At 55.6% G+C, this 18,645-nt stretch overlaps 2 protein-coding genes and 7 non-coding genes across 10 annotated transcripts in view; 8 read left to right on the forward strand and 1 right to left on the reverse strand.

Annotated features, from left to right (window-relative positions):
- The window catches only part of LASP1 (LIM and SH3 protein 1), a 33,312-nt gene extending 23,838 nt beyond the window's left edge, over positions 1 to 9,474 (reverse strand). The window contains exons 1-2 of one of the 2 annotated variants that reach the window (XM_055697567.1): positions 9,338 to 9,474; positions 4,363 to 4,457 (exon numbers count right to left, since the gene is read on the reverse strand). In XM_055697567.1, coding sequence (XP_055553542.1) covers positions 4,363 to 4,457; positions 9,338 to 9,406 — 164 coding nt within the window. In that variant the 5' untranslated portion in view covers positions 9,407 to 9,474. Of the gene's footprint in view, positions 1 to 4,362; positions 4,458 to 9,337 lie in introns of those variants that run through there. The other variant, XM_005439350.4, reaches the window with a different exon arrangement.
- Positions 9,475 to 9,801: 327 nt separating this feature from the next.
- TRNAC-GCA (transfer RNA cysteine (anticodon GCA)) lies at positions 9,802 to 9,873 on the forward strand. Its single transcript has one exon. It is a non-coding gene; the product is annotated as a tRNA-Cys (tRNA).
- A 2,044-nt stretch (positions 9,874 to 11,917) lies between these two features.
- TRNAC-GCA (transfer RNA cysteine (anticodon GCA)) lies at positions 11,918 to 11,989 on the forward strand. Its single transcript has one exon. It is a non-coding gene; the product is annotated as a tRNA-Cys (tRNA).
- A 285-nt stretch (positions 11,990 to 12,274) lies between these two features.
- Positions 12,275 to 15,009, forward strand: RPL23 (ribosomal protein L23). Its single transcript, XM_055697391.1, has 5 exons — positions 12,275 to 12,389; positions 12,898 to 12,981; positions 13,773 to 13,901; positions 14,544 to 14,657; positions 14,879 to 15,009. The coding sequence occupies exons 1-5, from the start codon at positions 12,377 to 12,379 to the stop codon at positions 14,959 to 14,961; spliced, it is 423 nt and encodes a 140-aa protein (XP_055553366.1). The 5' UTR covers positions 12,275 to 12,376; the 3' UTR covers positions 14,962 to 15,009.
- Positions 14,056 to 14,188, forward strand: LOC114016071 (small nucleolar RNA SNORA21). The gene has a single exon (XR_003560347.1). It is a non-coding gene; the product is annotated as a small nucleolar RNA SNORA21 (small nucleolar RNA).
- Positions 15,010 to 17,148: 2,139 nt separating the features above from the next.
- TRNAC-GCA (transfer RNA cysteine (anticodon GCA)) lies at positions 17,149 to 17,220 on the forward strand. The gene has a single exon. It is a non-coding gene; the product is annotated as a tRNA-Cys (tRNA).
- A 285-nt stretch (positions 17,221 to 17,505) lies between these two features.
- TRNAC-GCA (transfer RNA cysteine (anticodon GCA)) lies at positions 17,506 to 17,577 on the forward strand. Its single transcript has one exon. It is a non-coding gene; the product is annotated as a tRNA-Cys (tRNA).
- Positions 17,578 to 18,043: 466 nt separating this feature from the next.
- Positions 18,044 to 18,115, forward strand: TRNAC-GCA (transfer RNA cysteine (anticodon GCA)). Its single transcript has one exon. It is a non-coding gene; the product is annotated as a tRNA-Cys (tRNA).
- Positions 18,116 to 18,489: 374 nt separating this feature from the next.
- TRNAC-GCA (transfer RNA cysteine (anticodon GCA)) lies at positions 18,490 to 18,561 on the forward strand. Its single transcript has one exon. It is a non-coding gene; the product is annotated as a tRNA-Cys (tRNA).
- Positions 18,562 to 18,645: the final 84 nt, after the last annotated feature.

Consider the following 18,645-nt stretch of genomic DNA (forward strand, 5'->3'; position numbering starts at 1 on the left):
ACCAGTTTAAAGCTATCACGCTGGGCTGCAGGGAGAATCAGCCACGGAGAGGTGACCCCCACGGCTGGGCTGGAGGACGGCACCAGAGCCCTGCAGAAGGACTTTGGGTTTCCAGGAGGAAAAGTGTCACGGATGAGAGGTCTGTGGCACGGACAGCACTTGGAATAAGCCCTTCAGAAATCAGACACTCCACCCTAAAGCAGATTCACTGCTATTTCCAGCCATTAAATCACAGCATTCCCATACCCCACACCCCAGAAGATGCACCAGGGAAGCCCTTCCCCCAGTGCAGGAGCATCCTGCATCCCCCAGCAACTCCAAGCCATGAGTTGGGGGGGGGGGGGTCCTTGCCCCTCCCCCATACAGGGATGCCAGCTTGCATCTACACCACAGCAAAAAGCAGAGCCTGCTCAGAGCTCCCCGGCACGCAAAGTGTGCGCAGCGAGACAGAAAAGCAGTTCTCATCCAGAAACCCGGCACAAATAAAGCACGGGATAAACACCTGGACTCCGTCCCAGCAACACAGTTGTTCCCCTTTCCCTTCCTGCCCCCCCCTCCCCCCCCAGCTCCCTCAAAACTTGGAAGATCACTTTATTAACGTAGTAGGCTGCTACCAGATGGAGCAGGGACGAATGCCAAGAACGGATCTCGCTGGCTCCTTGCGGAGCTCAGAGCCGCTCGGTAACTTTTTCCAAGCGAGGAGTTAGCCCAGAGGTATTGGACCGCTCGCGTCGTGCGGAAAGGCAAAAATTTTAATGGTGATAAATCCACCAGGGAGGTTCTTTGGGTCATCCCCAGGAACTGAAGGTTTCCCAGCTCCCGTTCGGAGGTGCTGTGCCCAACGCCAGGTCTAGGGAAGCAGCTGTGGAGCCAGGAGCTGCTCCCCGATTCCCTGACTCAGTGAAGAGGAATGTCAGCCCCGAGATCCCAATCCCTCGGGATATCCCGCACGCCACCGCCACGCCGGGTGTGGGTTCTCCGCAAGGCACGTCAGCTCCTTGAAGGCAAGCTGAAGGCACGCAAGCACGGCAGATGGAGACAGCAGGGACCCTGCCGACACACCTACGGAAGATATTTTTGGCAGTCTTGCATCGCCTTTAGCCCCTTTTTGAGGAGAAAAAAAAAAAATGCAGTTTAGGAAAGGGGATGCGGAGATGCAGCAGCAGCACCGGGATTGGGGTTTCCTCGTGCTCTGCACCGGCAGGGCAGCCGGAGCCAGGACTGCGAAGGTTTGTGGAGGGTCTGGATTGGCAGCATCACCTCCGCGCGCAGGATCAAACAAAGGATGCTGCATCTCAGGCCAGGCTGCTTCTCCTTGGTGGGGGAGGAGGGACTGCTGAGCAAGGAGGCCATTAACTTCCTGCCAGCTAGGCTGCAGCGGTAAGGAAATAATAATAATAATAAAAATTAAAAAAAAAAAGCTCTAGCACTGTGGGGTGTGCAGGCAGCCCCTCTGAGCAGCCACGCTCCAGCAGCTGGGGATGCATGTGCGCAGCCAGAGATGCATCCAACAGGGCAACTGCTTGATCAGCAGCGCAAATCCAGGCAAAGGAACAGCTCTGGGATAAAGCCCAGCCTCGGGTCTCGGCTAGACGTCCTGCAGGAGAGGAGCAGGACATCCTGGTCACCAAGATGGAGGCAGAAAAGGAGCTTCTCACACTGGATATTGCTCCTTCTCCCCACCTGGGCACAGCCCTGTGCCCAGGCGTGTGCCAGCTCCTCTGCATCTCAAGCAGCCGCGCTGCCCAGCGATGTCTCTGAGGATGCAGGTGAAGCCTGAAGTCCCCCCAGACCAAACACACGGCTTCGGATGCTCAGACAGGATTTCCAAGGCCCCGGCTGACGCCGCACACCGAGCTGCGGTGAGGCAAAGCGCAGAGCTACCAGCCACGGGGGCTGTCTGGGAGGAGGGGGCAGAGCCCTGACCACCTCCATCGGGACTCAACGCCGATCCCCCAGCCCGGCCAGCGCAGCACAGCGCTCAGCTGTGGATATAAACCTATATACAACGCACATTCGGGAGCAGCTGGTCCCCTCGGATGCGCGGGCAGCCTTGCCTGCCCTTTGCCGGCTCCCCCCCACCCTTCATTTGCAGAAACCTCAAACTTCACCGGGGTATCGCCCTCCCACCCCTCAGTGCTTGTGTCAAGAGGTGAGCCCAGCCTCCAGCCCACAACCAGACACCCCAGCACCCAGCTGAAGTCAAAAGGGGGACGGTGAGGAGGGTGAAGAGAGTGACATCTGCCACCCAGCCAGTTCCCAGTGCCGATGGGCACGGGGAGAGCAGCGGGCAGCGTTCACCAGCCACCTTCTTGAAAGGCTTCACACAACTTATTGCTGGGGTAACATCAGATAGGGAGGAAGCCCAGCCCTCTTCCTCCTGCTCTCTTGAAGAAAGAAACTCAGGAATTTGGCAGAAGGCCACGGCTCAAACAGAGGGGACCCTGTGCTAAGGCATGTTCACAAAAGCAGCCTCTTCCCTGCCAGGATAAACGTTGCTTTTCCACCCCCTCCTCTGGAGATAGAAGAGGTAGGTTGCCCCTCAACTCCAACACCAGCCAGAGCTCTTTGGAAAGGGTGGGCTCCCCCGGGGCTGCCCTTTGGGGGACACACTCCCCTTGCCTGGATGGTTCCTCCTTCCCAGGATATTCCCTTCCCAGGATCTTCTGGGGGCAGCAGCTGGGAAGGAACCAAACCCACCCAAACCCACGTTCCTCTGCCTAGAGCATCTTTCCCTTCTCCCCACGCCTGGGCACCGGCACCTTCCCGCCTCCACCCCGGCAGCTGCTGGAGGCAAAGCCTCCCCATGCCAGCAGCTCTCAGCTGCTCTCGCTTCTCTCTAAGGCACCGCCAGGTGAAGTAGGGAGGAGAAAACATTTCACACAGGTTTCTGAGAACATCCAGGGCTGCCCTGGGGTACAGGCAAGGCAGGCAGCTGCCTCCTCTTCAGGGAGGCTCTCAAAGGGTTAAGACAGCAAGCCAGCATCAAAGGGAGCTCTGGAGCAGAGGGGGTTGAGAAACTGAGATGGGTCGAGGTTGCGCAGACTCCTTGGAATCTCAGGAATTTCCCATTATTATCCCACTTCCCTTCCAGCAGCCTGGAGGGAGGGAGCACCAGCACAGGACCCCAGCCCCAGGACCAGGGCCACCAGGGATGGTGGCACATCCCAGAGCTGGCACCAGGCTGCCCACCGCCCACCCACCGCAGCACGCTTTGGTTCGGGGCGCTAAGGATCAATCGCTCAGGGGTCTTCTCTCCTCCAACTCTCCACAAACCCGGCTCTCAAGTTCCCACATCCCAGGCTGGCTGGACCACCGTGGTGGGCTGAGACCCCCACACAGCCACAAGCATCCCTCTAACCAACAGTTCACCCCGCCGGTTCCCCCCTCATACTGCTCCAGGAGGTTCCCCATGTCACCTCACAAGCTGGAGCTCTAGTAGCTCCATAGTAACTACACCGAGAGTTACTTCCTACTTGTCACACGATTGCCACCCTGCATTTCAGGCAACACCACCACCCGACACTCGAATGCTCCAAGTCTCCTCTCAGTTCCACAGAAATTCTGGACTTTGGACAAGCCACAGGCACCACCAATGCCCGATATCAGCAATAACCAACCTACAAGGGCTATACAAGCGGGAGGGTTTTACTAAGGCGCCGTAGAGCCGACAGTCTCACCATTTCCCCTTTCCTTCGACATCAGCAGGGTAATACCCATCTTACAAGGATGTTGTCAGGATTAACGTTTTTCAAGTACTCCGTGAACTACTATGCAAGGCCTAAGTAGTATTATGGTATTTAATTTTCTTTCCGACAATCGTTAAGGTATAAGCAGCAGCTAGAAAAAAAAATATCTTATTGCCAAGCTGCATTATAGACGTTAAGAAACACATCCCATCCCACCCCACCCCCCTCTGCACACAGGGGCACGTCTCCTCCCCCCAGACAGCCATATCCAGCTGGGGGGGGGGGGGGCGTACAAACACCTTTTTATTTCCCTTTCTTTAAGGGGACACAGATTAAGTTCAACTCCACGTAAACGCCTGCCTGTGTTTGAATTTTTTCCACCCTTTGGCTGCCCGAGCTGGAGAGCAGCATCCAGCTGGCATTTAAGCCTGGAAAACACCGTTTTAATATCAGCATTAATTGGCTTGTGCGACCCCTTTGGCCAGGGCTTCACAAGCACCCCCAGAAAACGCCGCAGAGCAGCCGGGAAAGTGTTTTTGCAGAGGACGGGGTGCCTGGCACCCCTCGTTTCAGGGTGTGAGGGGTGATGCTTAAGAGGGACCAGGGTCCATCGGATGCCTCCAGCATCCCAACGCTTTCCCAGCGGCCACGGGAGCAGGTAGCAGAGACTTACGCGTTGCAATACGGCTTCTTCTCGTAGCCCTTGTAGTTTTTCATGTTTAGGGTCATCTTGCAGGTCTCGCAGTGGAAACATGCTTTATGCCAGAACTGGAAACAGAGACAAAAGAATCGTTAACACGAGTGACTTGCAAAACAGGGCCACGTCCCACTGGAATCGCACAATTTCAGCTCGGCGGCGGCTCCTCCAGCCTAGAGACGGCAGCCACGACCCCTGCAAAGCCTGGAGGACAGACAATATTCTAAGACACCAAGTAAATCTGCCCCCCTAAATGCTCCCCAACGTGACACTTGTTACGTGCATTTATAGCAGCATCTTGCTTCCTTATCTCCAGACTGGGAATTGATAGGCTGGGGCAGATGCAGGAGAAGGGTCCTCCTTGGGAATGGACACCAGCCCTGCCCACAGAGGGAACGGCGGTGGTTTCCAGGCTTCGAAGTTGCTGCTTTTGGGGTTTTTTTTGCTGCTGTTAGCCAAGAGATAGCCAGCCGAGCAGGTCAGGTAAGGCTGCACACAGACACCCAGCCGAGGAGCTGGAGACAAACGTTCTCACCAGAAGCAGACAGCCCACCGGTCCTCACCACAGATCCCACCCTCCCCATGAGGTTAATCCCAAACCTGAGAGCCCCCGAGGATGCAGGACCACCCCTAGCACCCCTCATCCCCCCCTACTCCTCTAGGACCACCCTTGCCAGGGCTGCAGCCTCGCAGAGGTGGGGATGGGGTGACAGCAGCAGGGCAGGGGGACTGCTGTGAAGGTCTGTTTTGAATCCTCTCCCCCACCACTCTCGCACCAGCACCCTTGGGCTGTCCTGTACCCCAGCATCACTCTCCTTTGAGCCACACTCAATGCTCCAGGCTAAAACCACAGCCCCCAAAATTCAGATCGCCACCCTACGGAATGGGTTGCAGCACCTAATGAACGCTAAGGAAGTAGTTGGGAGTTTTTCAGGCTACTCTTAAAGAAATTATTTCTACTTGGCATTTCACTGGTCCAAGCGTGGACTGGACTTCGAGGCTGGAAGGAACCTGGTGAAGAACAGCTCAGCCACCGAGCAGCTCTACCCCAGACCAAGGCTGATGCCCTGCAGCCCCCAGGCAACCAGACTTTGTGCTGGGCTTTGAGGGGTCCGGTGTGACACCTTGGGGACCAGTCCGGGCACGGCAGACAGAAAAGCACCCAGACAGGAGCCACGCAACAGGGAAAGTACAGCCTGGAGCAATGTCTTCGCTCATTCCAGGTAAGGCAAGTCCTGCCCCAGGGTTGCCTTCCCTCTTCCAGCAAGCACCTCTGCACAGCACCTGAACCGCCCAGCATCCCCTGCGAAATCAGGGGAAGAACAAGCCCAATGCCACGCTGCCAGCTCAGAACATCAAATAAATGACAATTGACAAGCCCACAGCATGACACCCAGGGATCAGCCTCGCACGCATTTACTCCGCAGCAAGCAAGCAAACCCCGGGAGAACAGCTGGTGGTTGTCGCTGTAGTTTCTACTACTAAGCTTGGAAAAAATAAAGTCATTTCCACCACTGCAACTACCGGCTGGGTCTGTGTTCCTGCAAGGAGACTGCGAGAGCCAAGGCTGAGCCCTTGTGCCACCTACCCACAGGTACCACACCCCGGTGCACAAACACGGCCCCGGCTCTGCAAGGCAATGACTCAGCCCAGAAAGGACAATTTACCTCCTTCCAGTTGCTCAGAGCAACGTATTTGTTCTTTTCCTCTAGTTACACAAGTTCTAGAGCTTGCCACTAACAGCGAGGGGGCTTCTAAGTGCACCACGCGCCGCTCCGTACCAACGCCCTCATCCACATCCAGCCTGCGCAGGATTATTTTCCCCCTTCCCAGCTTTCAGACTCTTTAAGGACACAGAGATCAACAGCTGAACCCCGAGTTCTGCAGGCATCTGCAAAGTTCCAGCCTTTCGGTTGAGCTACGGCCGCATTAGGGGTAATTAATAGACCTCACCCAGCCTGTTGGCCATCCATCGTGTCATGAGCTGTGGGTAAACACCAGGGATGCCACTAGAAATACACAGAGATGAGCTGACAGCCAACACTACTTTGGAGCCTCCTCCTCCGAGGAATACCCAGGCTCCCAAGAGCTAAGGACTATCTGGCAAGGCCAGCTGTCCCCTCGCCTGGGGCAGCCTCCGCAGTAAGCACAGCAGAAACAACAAAAAAAAAATCAACAAAAAAACAAACAACAAACCCCAGCCAGAGAGCAATTAGTGCGTATTGATGCCTGGGTTTGCATTAGGCACTGTTCAGCAGGGGGGTCTCTGTGCCAGGGCTCTGATGAAGGAGACTCTGCACCCTGAGCAGATACCAAGAGCAGGACCCCTACCTCCAAGTCTTGCTGCCACTAAATTTTGTCTTTTCACTGGTGCTGGATCCATGAATCCAAGGCAGCACTAAAGGGAGAGCTGCAACACTGAGCTGACACAGGGGACCAGCAATCACAGAGGCTTCCAGTAACGCTACTGGAAATAAAGCTCGCCCTCCCAGCACGTCTGTAGGGAAAGGGGATGAGTTTCAAATCGGTTTTTAGAGGACCATTAACGCCTGTGCTTTCCAGCTCCCAAGTCTGAAGTGCTCCCAACATCTGGAGGCGATCCCAGGTACGACTGCACCGCATCCCGGCGGGATGTACTCTGCGGGAAGCGCGCTGGCTGCGCTCCAGGCAGGCTGCTCGTGGAGGGATGGAGCACTGGACAGCTTTGCCACCCACGGCAGGCTGGACGTGGGGACAGAGCTCAGAGCCACGGTACGTGTTGGTGTAGCCATTTACTACAGCCACGCAACACCCCTCCACGGAGCAAAACCACTGCTCCACCGCTGGGAGCATCGCTTGAGAGTTGAGGGTGAGGGGGGACTCCTGGGGCTGGGGGCAAACCCTTGCTGGGGTTTAATGCACTGTAACAGCTCGTTTAACTCGTTTCAGAACTCATCTGACATCAGCTTTACGTGGGTTCAGCAGCTGCAAGCACCAGCGGCGCAGGAGATGTCACTTCCACAGCGGAAGCGGGCAGCTCACCCAGCACCTTCTCTAGAGGGCTGGCGGTGGGGGGAGGGGAGCAACACCCCTTCCCCCAAGGCCGAGCAGGGCATTTGCCCTTCGCCTCGCAAGGTGAGGATGTGAGAAGTGAAGCAGCAGAACTGGCCGGTGGCGTTCAGCCCAGCCGGAGCTGGCAGTGGCGGTGCAGCCCGATAAAGCAGCAAGTTCTTCCTCCTACTTTCCTGTAAACCTCAAAAGGAAAAGGGACCCCCCCTGATGTCACTACCAGGATAAAACCCAAACCCATCTGGCTTACCGACACACCGGTGCATGCACCGAGAGCGTCGCCACCGCCGCATGCATTGCTTCCCCTCCCAGCAGCCCTGCACCGCTGCTGCGGTTCAACTTCAGCGACGCTTACGCAAACACCACCAGAGCCGCCCTTTTGACTTTGCTCTGGGTAGAGCGAAAACAGGAGGGCAGCCACTCGTCACACCGTGCTTATCTCCGGCTTTTATAGGAAGTGGCGAGGCTTTTTTTTTTTTGCCCCCCCCCCCCCCCAGCCAGAAACCCCAGGAAAAATTAACGCCGGGGCAATTCGTTGTTTGGTTAGGGGCACGCTGTATTTCCAAGGCCGCCCGTGCGATAATTTTGAGGAAGGGGAAGCTAAGGAGACCCCCTAGAAGTACAGGATGATGCCTGCAGCCTCCTGCCCTCTTCCAAACAGGCGGGATAGAGGGGCTCAGCATGCTCAGCACACCGCTGCCAGGTCAGAAGCGGCGCAAAACCCAGGCTGCTGGCTGTGGAATCAAGGGGTCATCCCCCCCCCCCCCCCCCCCAATTCCCTTCCAATTATCCCTGTTGGGATACCCCGCAGCTACTGGGGGTCAGCACAGGTTGCAGAAAAGCAGCCAGGACAATCCCTGGGACACAGGGCTGATAGTTCAGCTTCAAACCATTCCCAGCTTCAGGAAGAAACATCATCTGTTAAAAATGCGAGCAAAAGGGGCTGCTGGAGCTCAGGAATGCCACTGCCCAGATCCGCACATTCTTCCAGTTACTTTTTTTAGTCCCTAAACTGGTCATCCCAGAAGCCTGGAAGAGGAGGGGGAGGAGAGCAGCTCAGCTCTCCAGGAGGGGTTAGTTGAGAGGCAAATCCCATGGGAATGGTGCAGCACAGGGGATGGAGACACCACCACCGCCTGCTCCACCGGACCTCACCTCACCAGAGCTTTGTTCTTGATGGGAAAACATTAAAAAAAAAAAAATAACAATAAATAAAAAAGCCACTCCAAAGCGCTCGCGCCCCGCGTTAAGGCAGGCAGCAGAAAGTATAAAGCTTGAATTCTGGAACACAGAAGTATCAATTGGGGTGGAAGATTAAAAAAAAAGAAAAAAAGAAAAAAGAAAAAAAAAAGAAAAAAAGAAAAAAGCTCGGGTAATGCAAACCAGATGAGGTTCCCGGCTTGAGGGGAAGCTTTAACTGTTGCTTTCCATCAGCCTCCGCAGCCGCCTTCCCGCAAGGCTGGGGCTGCTGCTGCTTTTAAATTATTTAAAAAAAAAAAAAAAAATAAAGCCACGGGGAGCGCCTGGGCAAAGGGCTCCCAGTCCCCTGGTGGGAGGGGATGCTGGATCCTGGGGGGAGCGTGGGGGTCCCCCCCGCCTCAAGCAGCTCTCTAGGACTCTCTGGGTGGGTAACGTGGAGATGCCCCCCCCTCCTCAAAAGCGAGATAATGATGATGATGATGGAGGAGGAAAACGAAGCATCCCACCCCCGGGAGACCTGGCAGCCGCCGCCAGGACCCTCCGGGTAGGCAACGTGGAGATGATGGAGGAGGAGGAAAAAAAAAACCCCAAAAAACCTACAACCATCCCACCCACGGGAGAGCCGATCACCCTGGGTGCTCCCCCTCCGTCCGTCCGTCCCCCCCCCCCCCGCGTGCCCCCAGCCCCACGCGTGGCCACTGACCTTATCCAAGCAGTTCACCTTCTCGGTGGGATACACGATCTTGCCGCAACGGGCACAGTTGGGATTCATGGCTCGACCCCCCCCCCCCCTCCCCAACTCCTTCCCACCACCCGCTGCTGCCGCTTCTGAGCCGCCGCCCGCTTTGCCGCGACCCTAAATAGGCTGGGGGAGGGGGGGGGGGTGGGGGGGTGGGGGAGGGGCGGTGGGGGCGGGGCGTGTCCCCACGCAGCCGTACAGCCTACGTTTGTCAATGGGCGGCGTGGGCGGGCGCGCTCCCGCCTCCGGGGGTGCGTGGGCACGTGTAGCGCTTTGCAGGGGCGCGCAGACACCCCACACACACACCCAGCCCCCCACCCCGTTCCATGCTCGTCTCTGCGTGGAACGGGGTGGGGGGCTGGGGGGAGAGGGGTCTGCCCGCGCGTGGAGCCTTTGTAAGTGACCACCCGGCGGCTTTATTGGCAGCTGGGGGTATAGCTCAGTGGTAGAGCATTTGACTGCAGATCAAGAGGTCCCTGGTTCAAATCCGGGTGCCCCCTGAGAATTAAAATTTACTTTTTCTTTTTTTTTTTAACTCCACATCCACGCGTGATTCCTTATAATTTTAAGCCGGTAAGTGAGTGGAGAGCTGTGGTGGCGTTGGGGAGTTGTGTCCGTAGAGCTGCTGCGTTGGGCTGAGTCGCTTCGAGGGGAAACACAGTTTTAATAAATAACAAGTTATTTTTGGTAAAATGGGAAGTGATCCACAACAGGCGGGTCACAGACTTGCGGGGGCGAGAGGGAGCACCTTGACCTCTGCGTCTGTACCTCGCGCAAGTCCAGTTCCCCACCAGCTTTCAACTTTTATTGTATTTTTATTGAAAGGCAGCAACGCAAACGTGAGCAGAATCCTCTCGACCTCTGTCAAGCGCAAGTCCAGTTCCCCACCAGGTTTCAATTTTTAGTGTATTTTTACGGAGCAGAAGCCTCTCAACCTTTTCCAAGCTGCAATGCCGTGGGGTACCGCACACCCCGCTTCACCCAGGTTCTCCCTGCCCGTACACCACGACACGTAGCATCAACTCCGGTCAATTCAGGTTATTCCGTCGCAAAAACCTTCGTAAGAACGTTAATTCAATTTCTATTGGGAGATAATGACACCTTAATTCTCTTTCCCGGAGCATGTTAGAAAAGACCGAAGCTCAGTAATCACTATTTGCAAGCAGGCTTTAATAAAGCACACCCACATCAAACGAGGCTGCGCTCGGCTCTCTGCCCCCTTATTCATTTCAGGATGCGGCTTAAAATTGGCTTCCTTCGTTTGAAAAGCAGCTTATCTGATCCTCTCACAAAGGCGCCCACTCCTTCCCTTTTCTGATCACCTCGCCCAACGCTTCCCAGCCCCCCGAATCAGCCTCCCACCCTTTCCTGGCCCATCGCAGCTTAAAATAAGATGAGCTTTTCAGCTTATCCAGCTCTTTGGGATGCTGTGGGTGGTTTTTCCTCGCTTGGCTTGGGAGAAGCTGCGGGGTGAGGGAGGCTCTCCATCACCCCGACGTTTTGGGTACAGTGCAGAGAAGCTGCTGCTGCTGCTTCCCAGGGCTGGCTGAGGGCATCACTCCCCCCAGGCCCTGCTCCAGCCCCAGCTTTTCTTATTTTTTTTTTTCTTTTTGAGAGCTGCATCACTCCTGGTGCCCCAAGCACCCATCTCCGGTGAGCTGCACCATGTCTGGTCCCCCAAGCACCCATCCCTGGTGAGCTGCATCACTTCTGGTGCCCCAAGCACCCATCCTGTTGATGGGTGACCTCGCCGCGTGACCTGCGCTCTCCTCCTGGTGCCTTCGCAGGGGTGATGGGTGTGAGCTGATGTCCTGGGACCCCACGGCAGGAGCCACGCTGGGTAGCGCCGCGTTACAGCACCATCACCTCGTTACGGCATGTAACGGCTGGGTACCTGCCTCTCATTAGCTGCAAACCACACAGTTACCGTCAGCGGTATTTGATTATTGCTGTGAAACGACGGGATATTTTGTTGCTTTCTGAAGTTATTCTCTTACATACATATTTCTCATTTTTTGCTGAAGGCTGGCAACATTCTTTCTTGTTTCTACGCGGAGCACTCAGAGGACCAGGTATATGAAATAGTACAAGCAGCATCACTTGTGCTTTCCTCCTGATATTTGATTTCGGTGATAGCTGAATAATTAAATAAAAATTATAAATATTTTATATACATATATATATGAAAATGAAATATATATATTATAGATAGATAGATGTAAAATATATAGCCCCCAGGCAAAAATCCCTTTCCCTTTGGGGTGCAATAACCCTGGATTGTGCGGAGTCGCTGGGGCTGAAGTAGCCGCCTGGAGGCACGAGCCAGCCAAGGGCAATTCCTTCTGATAAGGCAGAAAAATTCCTTCCTTGCTGGCCCCCCCTTGCCCGCGGGGGGCTCCCAACCCGGCCTTGGCCGGGCCCCCCTGGGACAAGCGCACCCGTCCCATCGCCCCCCCTGCTCGGGGGCTGAGGGCGAGTGTCCCCGCCGGGCCGGTGGCCCCCGGGTAGCGCGGGAAGGCGGCGCGGAGCGGACGACTACGCGCCGGGGGTATAGCTCAGTGGTAGAGCATTTGACTGCAGATCAAGAGGTCCCCGGTTCAAATCCGGGTGCCCCCTCTTTTAGAAAACGTCTCTATTTCTTTTTTTTTTTAATTCCCCCCCCCCGTGCCCCCTCCGGTTTAGAAATTTTCGAAAGATTTTCCCCCAAAATTACGGTCCCAAAGCCTCCCCGTGCCCCTGGCGCGCCCCCGCCGTACCCATGCACCCGTGGGGAGCGCAGCCCACCGTGGGGCGGCTGCCGCCTGTCCCCTCGCGGTGCTCCCGGTACCGGCGGGAGTGGGGGGGGGGAGGGGGGGCGCGCTCCGCTCCCCGTCACCTCCGCGCGGCGCCGCGGGGCCCGGCCGCCACGTGAGGCGTGCTGGCCTTGGCACGTCACTTCCGGCGGCGCGGCGTACGGGCATATCCCGGCGTGCTCCGCGCCGGGCCTCCTCTTCCGGCCCCAAGATGTCCAAGCGAGGTGAGCCGGGGGCCGGGATCCGGCTCCATCCGCCGTCCCGCGGGGCTCGGGACCTGCGGCCGGCGTGGCTGTCCCGCTCCCGAGGCGGCGGGGGGACTGTGGGGACGGGATGGGGGGGATGGGGCGGCGGAGGAACGGGATGGGGGGATGCTTAGGGGACGTGGGGGTGGGGCCTGGGATGGGGGGGCTGGGGAGACGGGGCGGCGGGGGGACGAGATGGACGCTGGGGGGACAGGGCGGCAGGGGGACGGGATGGGGGGACACTGGGGGGACGGGGTGGCGGGGCGACACTGGGGGGACAGGGCGGTGGGGGGGGCGAGATGGGGGATAGGGTGGGAGGGGCAGGATGGTGGGACGCTGGGGGGACTGAATAGGGGGCTGGGGTGACAGGGAGACAGGATGGGGGGACACTGGGGGGACAGGGTGGGGGGAGGATGGGGCAGCAGGGGTCAGGCTGGGCTGGGGGACGCTCCGTCATTCGGCTCTTAATTCTTTTCTCAACCCGCAGGACGCGGCGGTTCCTCCGGTGCCAAGTTCCGCATCTCCCTCGGTCTCCCGGTGGGAGCTGTGATCAACTGCGCCGACAACACGGGTGAGCGTGGCTGCGGCCCGGCTGGGAGCCCAGGAGCGCGGCGGCGGGAGTCGGGGAGCTGCCGGACATGGGGCGCTGCCGTGCCGCTGCTGCAGCGCTGCGTACCGGCACATCATCCTGCCTGCCCCGTTCCGTTTAGGCAGGGTTAGACCGTCCACACGTTTGCCGGTTACATCGCTGGGAAGCATCACATTGGTTCATTTCCCAAGAATAAGCGGCGCTGCGTTAATTAAGCATCACACATGTTCCTTACAGGTTAAGAAAACTTCTGTGGGTCTCAAACACCAGCAGACCCCGAGCTGGACCTCAGTTATTATTCCCTAGATGGGCTTGTCTTGACCACATTTCAGCTTCTTTTGGCAAGTTGGGTTTCAAATCCATCTTTGCAAGGGGATCTTTCATTTTAGCTCCTTCCTGGAATCACAGATTAACATTCCCTTAACGATACAATGTGCAGCTAACGTTTGCTGACGATTATCCATAAAAGTTATAGTGAAACAAACAGGCTGTAGTAATTGCACTGAAATGAACACAACAGGGTGGCAGCGGTCAGGAGACACCTGCTGTAATGCTGAAGGTGTTGGAAGAAGTTTGTAAAAAACCATTTTCCTTCTGAAAAGCTCTTGTTGGGTCTGTGCTTGTGGCTCAGTGAGATGTTGTGGAAGGAGACAGCAACGGTATCGCTTTTGGGTGAAGCGGCAGCCCGTGCTGTTCGCTTCAGTCGGTGATTTGACACGGGAAACGTCTTCCTGGATGGCCAGCTCTGTTAATGCCGGCGCTTCTCTCCGCAGGTGCCAAGAACCTGTACATCATCTCCGTGAAGGGGATCAAGGGACGCCTGAACAGGCTGCCGGCAGCCGGCGTGGGTGACATGGTGATGGCCACCGTCAAGAAAGGCAAACCAGAGCTGAGGAAGAAGGGTGAGTGCGGAGAGGAGCGGCGAGTCCTGCCGCACCGACGGGCAGCTCCTGCTGCAAGCCTGCCTGCGCTGTAGTGTCCCTCATCCGAGGGGAGCACGGTTCCTCCCTCAAACTGATCAGAAGGTGGGCCCCGAATCTTTGGAGCGTCACCTCCACCCTTCTGAAAAGCACTCGTTGGGTCTGTGTGCAGTGGCTCGGCGAGTTGTCGTGGAAGGGCAGAGCGAAGACATCGCTTTTGGGTGAAGTGGCAGCCTGTGCTGTTGATTTCAATCAGCGGTGTGACATTCGGCCGCGGGGGGAAGGAGGTCTGGTCCTGCTCTGGAGGGGAAGGGAGGAGTGTTTGCTGAGTATTGTCTGTGATTGGATGGTATATTTAGAAATAAAGGTGGAAAAGTGGAAAAACGCTAGATTGTCCCAAGCGTGGACGCAGCTGTAAGCGTTACACGATCAGTTTTAAGTCTATTACTGACTATAAACTGTAGCTTCTCTTAGCGAAGCACTGCAAATACACCGTGCAGAAAACCCTACGCTTGTGCACTGCATCAGGTGCTGCTGCAAAACGGTTCCCCTGGGGTATCTGTTCCCAGGACCGTGTGCTTAACGTGATGTTTCTGATACCAAGCTGTTCCTTTCTCTTTGCAGTCCATCCGGCGGTGGTAATTCGGCAGCGAAAATCGTACAGGAGAAAAGACGGGGTGTTCCTCTATTTTGAAGACAACGCAGGAGTGATAGTAAATAATAAAGGTGAAATGAAAGGTACGGACAAGGATCCCGTTACGCTGGGCAAAAGGGGGACATGGAGAGGGGTGGCAGGTCAGTGGTGCTGGTCGGAGGGCTGCGCTCTCCTGGGCAAAAGGATCCAGATTCTCCTCGGAGGGTGCGATTGGGTTGAACTAGTGTTTGTGTAAAAATGCTGCCCTGAAGCATCTCTGCACCTACTCGGGCCCCTAACGCGCTGTTGTCTCTTTCTTTCCCAGGCTCTGCAATCACAGGCCCTGTGGCTAAGGAGTGTGCGGATCTGTGGCCCAGGATCGCCTCCAATGCAGGAAGCATTGCATGAACGTGTTCATCTCTGTAGAGATAAAATAAAAGTCCTTGTACCAAAGAAGTAGTGTCTTTCTTGCCAAAGTGCTCTCCTCTGCTGAGCAGGACGAGTGTGACGATGAGGGAGTTAGTTCTGGGAGGTGTTTTTACAGAACTCTTGTGTGGATGTATACTTTGAGCAGGAAAATGGGATTTGGAGTTTTAATATCCAGTGATGAGTCTTTTTTTTTTTTTTTTTTTTTTTTCTTCAGGAAGGTTCCTGTACTAGTGGAAAATAGCTGGAAGGGGGTTGCACTGGAATGAGTTAAATTTCAGCAATATTGTCTGAATTGATCCAGTTGATGTATGCAGGGATAGAAACTGGGCGGTGTCTATAAAAGCCGCTACAAGAAGCCTTTGTACAGAGGCTTGCCAAATTGTAGGTCTGGAATTTTCTTCCAGGGTGGGCAATTTAACCGCTTAGAGATACTGGTCTGATTCGAGGGGGAGGGGTGTGGGTGTGGGAAACTGCTTGAAAGTGATCTGTGCCTTGAGCTGTGGAGTTGTGGCCACTGGGATCTAAAGAATGTTTCTTCGACCTTGCTGAAGTCATGCAAGGACACATCAAGCCCCACTGCTGTTGGCTGAGGTAGTGGCTGAAGCACGTGCCTCAACCTTCCATCAGTGGTGAAACAGGTCGCTGATTGCTAATCGCAAGTAGAAGGTCTGATCTGAACTTGCAAGATCAGCTGAAAAGCTTCGAGGTGGGAGTTGGAAGGTACGTCTGTGCAAAAGCTTGTGCTGTGTCAAGTCGCTGGTGGTTTTCCCGGTGTTCCTCTGGCTGCAGCAGAGAACGTCTGGATGTAAGCTGCAGGTTGGCGTGTTTTGTGGTGCTGCTGGAGGGGCAGGGAGGCTGCCTTGGACCTGGGCTTGCGGGTGGAAATGGGGGGGACTTTCTCCTGGATATCGTGGCCCTGGTGCCCTGCTCTCAGCACTGGCTGTGACACCCAGGTCAGGGAGCCCCTGGTGTGCTCTGGGCTTCGATCCACCCTGGCACATAGCTGATCCCACGGTCACTTTTCCCTTTGCTTAGAGATTCCTGATCCTTCTCTGCTATCCCCGATGCCTTTAGAGCAGAGGAAGAAGGGTGGTGAACGGACCAAAGACTTGGAGTTACTTGTAGCACAGACACAAATAATGACGTACAAGAGCAGCAGGGTCTCGCAGTGATTTGTAAAGCGTTTTTAAACAGATCTTTGGCCTATCCAACATGAATCTGCAAAATATTGTGCCCTAAAATTTGTTTCTTGAGGCATTCCCACTGGATAATGTGCTGTGTGTTGGCAGCAGCTGGAGGGGGGGAACATGGAAAAGGATTTGACACGGATTGAGGGCCACTCTCTTCTCTCCAGGCTGTTCCACAGAGCAGGTGAGCGGTCGTGGCTTCTTCCCAGCAGACCTGGAACCCCTGGAAGGGTACAGCGGGCGCTCAGGCTGTCGCCGCAGCATTCCAGACCTGCGGCTGGAGTTGATCTCTTTCCTTCTGAGCGGTGGCCATCTTTCCAGTCCGGTGGTGATGAAGGAGCTGTTCCTCAGACCTGGGGAGAGATGCAGAGACCTGCTTATGAGTAAGGAACCACTGCTAGAATAAAGGTCTTTTCCCTTGATCTATTTTAACAGCTTGTGCTGGATTTTTGATGTGGGAAGACTCTTCCTGAGGCAGAGCACAGCACGGTAGTTGGATGAAGCACTTTGGGTGTTTCTTTTTTTTGGTGTCCCCTGCTTTTGGGCTGCCAGTCAGAGAAGGCAAGAGAGGCTGTGGGCAGGGAGGGAGGTGTGGCAGTAGTGCCTCTGCGAGGCTGGTGTGCTGTCTAATGGCAGGGCACACCCCCGAGACCAAAGAAAGGTGCAGCCAGGTGCCTTCAGCGGTGTTTTGAAGTCAGTGTTTCCGAGCAGTCTTTTTATTTTTTTTTTTTTTTCTCCTCCACAATGGGATGTTTTTGAGAAAGGTAACCCAGGTATCTATGAGCTTGGCAGCCAGGAGCCTGGTTTTTAAGTGTTGGAAAGAGACCTGGGGGGGGTGTAAAGGCAAAAGGCAGGGTAATGAGAGGGCTGGCGCGCGTGCGAGGCAGCGGTGCAGGTGTGGCGAGGGCAGGTGGTGGAATGCAGCCAAGCCACCTCGTCACTGCCCAGATGGAGCCGTACCGGGCAGCCTTGTGCAAGTGGGGGTATAGCTCAGGGGCAGAGCATTTGACTGCAGATCAAGAGGTCCCCGGTTCAAATCCGGGTGCCCCCTCCCTTTTTCCCCCTTTTCCCCCCCAAAAAAAGTGGGTTTGGAGCTCCTTGTTCTAATGCTTTTCCCATAAACTACCTGCAGGCTCTGGCCTCTGGCGGGTGGCTGGCCAGAGGGGGAGAAGAACATTCCCATAGGAGCAGTGGGGTGTTTGTGAGGAACGAGAGGAGTATTTCAGGAGAAGCTGCTGCTTTTGCTGGGATTAATTAGCCAAGCTGTGCTATGATACTAATTAAGGAGAGCTGCTAATGAAGAGGAGAACTTGTGCCGGGGAGCCATGCCCAGGCAGGGGGTATAGCTCAGTGGTAGAGCATTTGACTGCAGATCAAGAGGTCCCCGGTTCAACTCCAGGTGCCCCCTCCCTTTCCACTTTTTTCTTGGAATTTTGGGATGCGTGGTCCCTGGAAGGTGAACTCCCAACATCAGCTCAACCTCCTCTCCTATTAATTCTTCTGTCACGATACAGTCAGAGCTGGAAAGGGTGGGGAAAAAGGTTCAAAGACGCTAAGGCAGCTGCTGTGTCAGGTTGTGGGGTACTCAGGTTGTGGGGTACTCAGGTTGTGGGGTACTCAGGTTGTGGGGTACTCGGAGCGCAGCCCACCGCGGGGAGAGGACACGGAGCTGCAGAGAAACTGGGCCAAGGTCACCTGGGGAACGAGGTATGGAGGCGGCATCTGTCTTGTGCTGGAGTCCGATAACTCCATGTCTTTTCTGCTGTTTTGTTTTGCAATTTCTGCAGCAGGATGTGATTCCTGTGGGATCAAGGTCAAAGACCGGGGAAGAACAAACTAAATGTTTTGTCGGTGGGTTGGCAGGGTCTGTGCCAGGGGGTATAGCTCAGTGGTAGAGCATTTGACTGCAGATCAAGAGGTCCCTGGTTCAACTCCAGGTGCCCCCTCTTTTTCATCTCCTGCAACCGTCCTTTTGCCAAAATTTTGGGCACCAAAGGATGGGGAGCTCTTCTGGGCTCTTGTGAGTTACGCTGTGCAGGGAATGCAGGTACCTGAGCTCCGTTAGTGAAGGACCCGAGGCCCTGACTGTTTGGAAACTGCAGGGGTTCTGCACTGTGTGAGTAAGTCCTCCCTGTGTGTCCTTTCCTCTGTTAATTCTGTGTCCTAATTGTATTTATCCCATGTAACTCCCCGTACAGCCTTTGGCAGGCGCATTAAGGGGCAGAGGGGGCTGTCGAGTCAAAGAGTCAAAGCAGCGGGGCTAGAAACCTCATTTTATGCAGAAACATTTTAAAAATCTCCTCGCACAGGCGCTGTGCCGGGGGGTATAGCTCAGTGGCAGAGCATTTGACTGCAGATCAAGAGGTCCCTGGTTCAACTCCAGGTGCCCCCTTTGAATTGTGCTTTTTCCAGGGAAAAACTGAGGAGCATTCCTTGCTTTTAGCTCCGCTGGGCTCAGGCTGTGCCCAGAAGGACC

Source organism: Falco cherrug, chromosome 20 (assembly GCF_023634085.1).
Source record: "Falco cherrug isolate bFalChe1 chromosome 20, bFalChe1.pri, whole genome shotgun sequence".
NCBI classification, from domain to species: Eukaryota; Metazoa; Chordata; class Aves; order Falconiformes; family Falconidae; genus Falco; species Falco cherrug.